Here is a 2,509-nt window from a genome sequence, read left to right on the forward strand (position 1 = left end):
CTTTCTTGCGGAAAACGCAGTCTAGAATAGATCGGTGTGTAAAAATGCCGTGACAAAGGCTTAGTATGGGAGTCACGGGCTCCTGTATAGGATGAGATGTTTTGCCGGATAGTTACAATTATGTGAGGAATCTGAGGAAATCAAAAACGGAAAAATATCTTGAATGAATAACAAGGGATCTTATATATTATCACGTACCATAGAACTGTACACCAAATGTATTGTGTCCCTCTTCCTTTGCCTTTTCGGCGCAGCGACATGCGAACTCGGGCATGTAGCTATCCCAATTCCGCCAGTCAATGGATTGTCCACTATAGATCGCTAGCGACCGATCCCTATCCGTCAAAATGTAGTCTGGCAATGGGCGGGGATCCCGTCTGTTATCTTTGAAACAACCAATCCTCTCAAATCCGTGGTCACAATCAGACCCTAGAAAACGGAATATAGCATTTATCGATAATGGCTCGGGAATTCTTCGAAAATATCAGGGCCCAGTTGTTCGAAAGCCGATTAACTTAATCTAGGATTAGCGTAAACTTTTGTTTCATGTTTTCAACTTTTTGCTTAACGTTTCTTTTGCTCATTTTTGTTTTTCAAGATTGACTTCCTTAATGTAAAGTTCTGCCGAAACACTATAAATAATTTCTTAACAAGACATAATAAGTCACCATGGCAACAAAACAGCCACTTACAAACACCATATATTTTGTCTTTGATCGCTTTTATCTGATTTTTTTATTGCTGGAAGATGATAAGCAGGAGCTGGAGCTGATTTATAGCCACCTTAACAATCTGAAAATTGGTGGCTCTTATTAGCTTCCTAATCAGTTAGGGGTCACCGAGTTCGTTTTTGAGTAAGCGTTTAAAGACAAAATATAGGTGTTTTTAGATGGCTCGTTAAGTTGACGTGGTATCATATTACCACACACCAATGGATGCATCTTGCCAAGTAATTATTGTTGTTTTATTTGGTACCGTAACATCTCCGTTACATGAGACAGTGTAATAGAGTTAATCCTTTGATTGAAACATCCCCATCAAATTGTTGAAACTCGTTTCAACCACCATACGTAAATGATAGAGAAGGATACCAGAGGCTATCCCTATCGAGGGTATCCGCTCGCAGCCGGATGTAATTGACCAAGTGCCGATTTTGAAGAGGAAGGAAAACTGGACTACCCTGAGAAAAACCCTAGGAGTCAGATTGAGATTGACTGAAACTCAGTCCACATACATCTCGTGGCCGTGGTCAGGGTTGAACCTGGGTCGCAGAGGTGGGAGGCACTAAGCCACCACAGTACTACCACTCACTCCCCACAGTACCTAAGGATTAGGACATTTCTCACCTAATTCAAACACAAAGTTTGTCCACTGTTTTCCAACGCATTTTCTATCATTATTACCACACGGCTGATAATCATTCGAGATGCAGGAAGTTGATGGTGTGAAAGTGTTTACGTCATATGAACCTGGTGCATCGCTCCAACATTCCCCTGAAATAGTTTCATGATAATTAGCAATGATCGGATGAAATTTAGGATAATGTGAGATTTTGACTTAATCGTCTGCTGTGCATGCAACTGAGAACTCTCTTTATCCAAAATGATGGAGGACGAAGTTCTCGAGTCGAGCTGACATTTCAACGTCGCACTTCGTCCTCCATCATTTTGGATAAAGTTTTACTAGAGAACAACATTACGACCTTTAAAAGGCATTTCGGTCGCGTACAAGTTTCTTTCGTTAGCATGGTAACTCGAAAGGAAAATTGGCTTCGGTTTTTTAACAGTGGCCAGTGTAATCTACTAAACAAATCGATTTTTCGAAACTAATTGAGGTATCCACCTCACTATCAGTTATCGAGGCGATAGCGTTGTCCAATTCACGAACAACTGACGCCAGGTCGTTTGTGGGAGGTGGTCGCCTATGAGATTTATGTGCAGCGACACTAGTGAATAGGAAACTTTCTATAGTTTTGAAAAATGTCCGCTTACATGCATATGAGAGTTGGTAGGAAAGATTCGACTACATATCCATTACAGTACATACCGTAGAACTGAAGGCCAAATATTTTCCATCCTTTTTCCTTGACAGCTTTGGCACACCTACATGCAAACGCCGCCATGTAATTGTTCCAATCAAACCAATTAATTCTATGTCCGTTGAAAACGTTGCTCTGGGGGTCCCTTTCGTTGATTATTTGCGTCTTCAGCACACGGGCAGGATGATCCTCATAGCAGCCTTTGGCTTTGAATGGGACGTCACAGTTGCTGCACTGCCAGGATTCAGCTGGGAGTCAATGGGAAATTTTATGAGTCTTCTTAGGGCGTTTTTCGATTGAGCAAAATTAATATGGGATTCTTTTAGTTTTGCAGCTCAACGCGAAACGATTGGCTTGGATGAGATCTCGCGCTCTGTTCTTAGCCAATCAACAGCAAAAGTAATTATGATTGGCTCGCATGCGATTTCCCGCGCCTAGTGCCGTCTGCACATATTACACCTTTGCGTTGTG

At 41.7% G+C, this 2,509-nt stretch overlaps 1 protein-coding gene across 1 annotated transcript in view; it reads right to left on the reverse strand.

Annotated features, from left to right (window-relative positions):
• Positions 1 to 2,265, reverse strand: part of LOC138049453 (uncharacterized) — an 11,730-nt gene extending 9,465 nt beyond the window's left edge. Inside the window, exons 1-3 of the mRNA XM_068895735.1 lie at positions 2,047 to 2,265; positions 1,347 to 1,493; positions 199 to 429 (exon numbers count right to left, since the gene is read on the reverse strand). Of these exons, the coding sequence (XP_068751836.1) occupies positions 199 to 429; positions 1,347 to 1,493; positions 2,047 to 2,122 (454 nt within the window). The 5' untranslated portion in view covers positions 2,123 to 2,265. The remainder of the gene's footprint in view (positions 1 to 198; positions 430 to 1,346; positions 1,494 to 2,046) is intronic.
• Between the last annotated feature and the right edge of the window lie 244 nt (positions 2,266 to 2,509).

This window comes from Montipora capricornis, chromosome 5 (assembly GCF_036669925.1).
Source record: "Montipora capricornis isolate CH-2021 chromosome 5, ASM3666992v2, whole genome shotgun sequence".
Taxonomy (NCBI): domain Eukaryota; kingdom Metazoa; phylum Cnidaria; class Anthozoa; order Scleractinia; family Acroporidae; genus Montipora; species Montipora capricornis.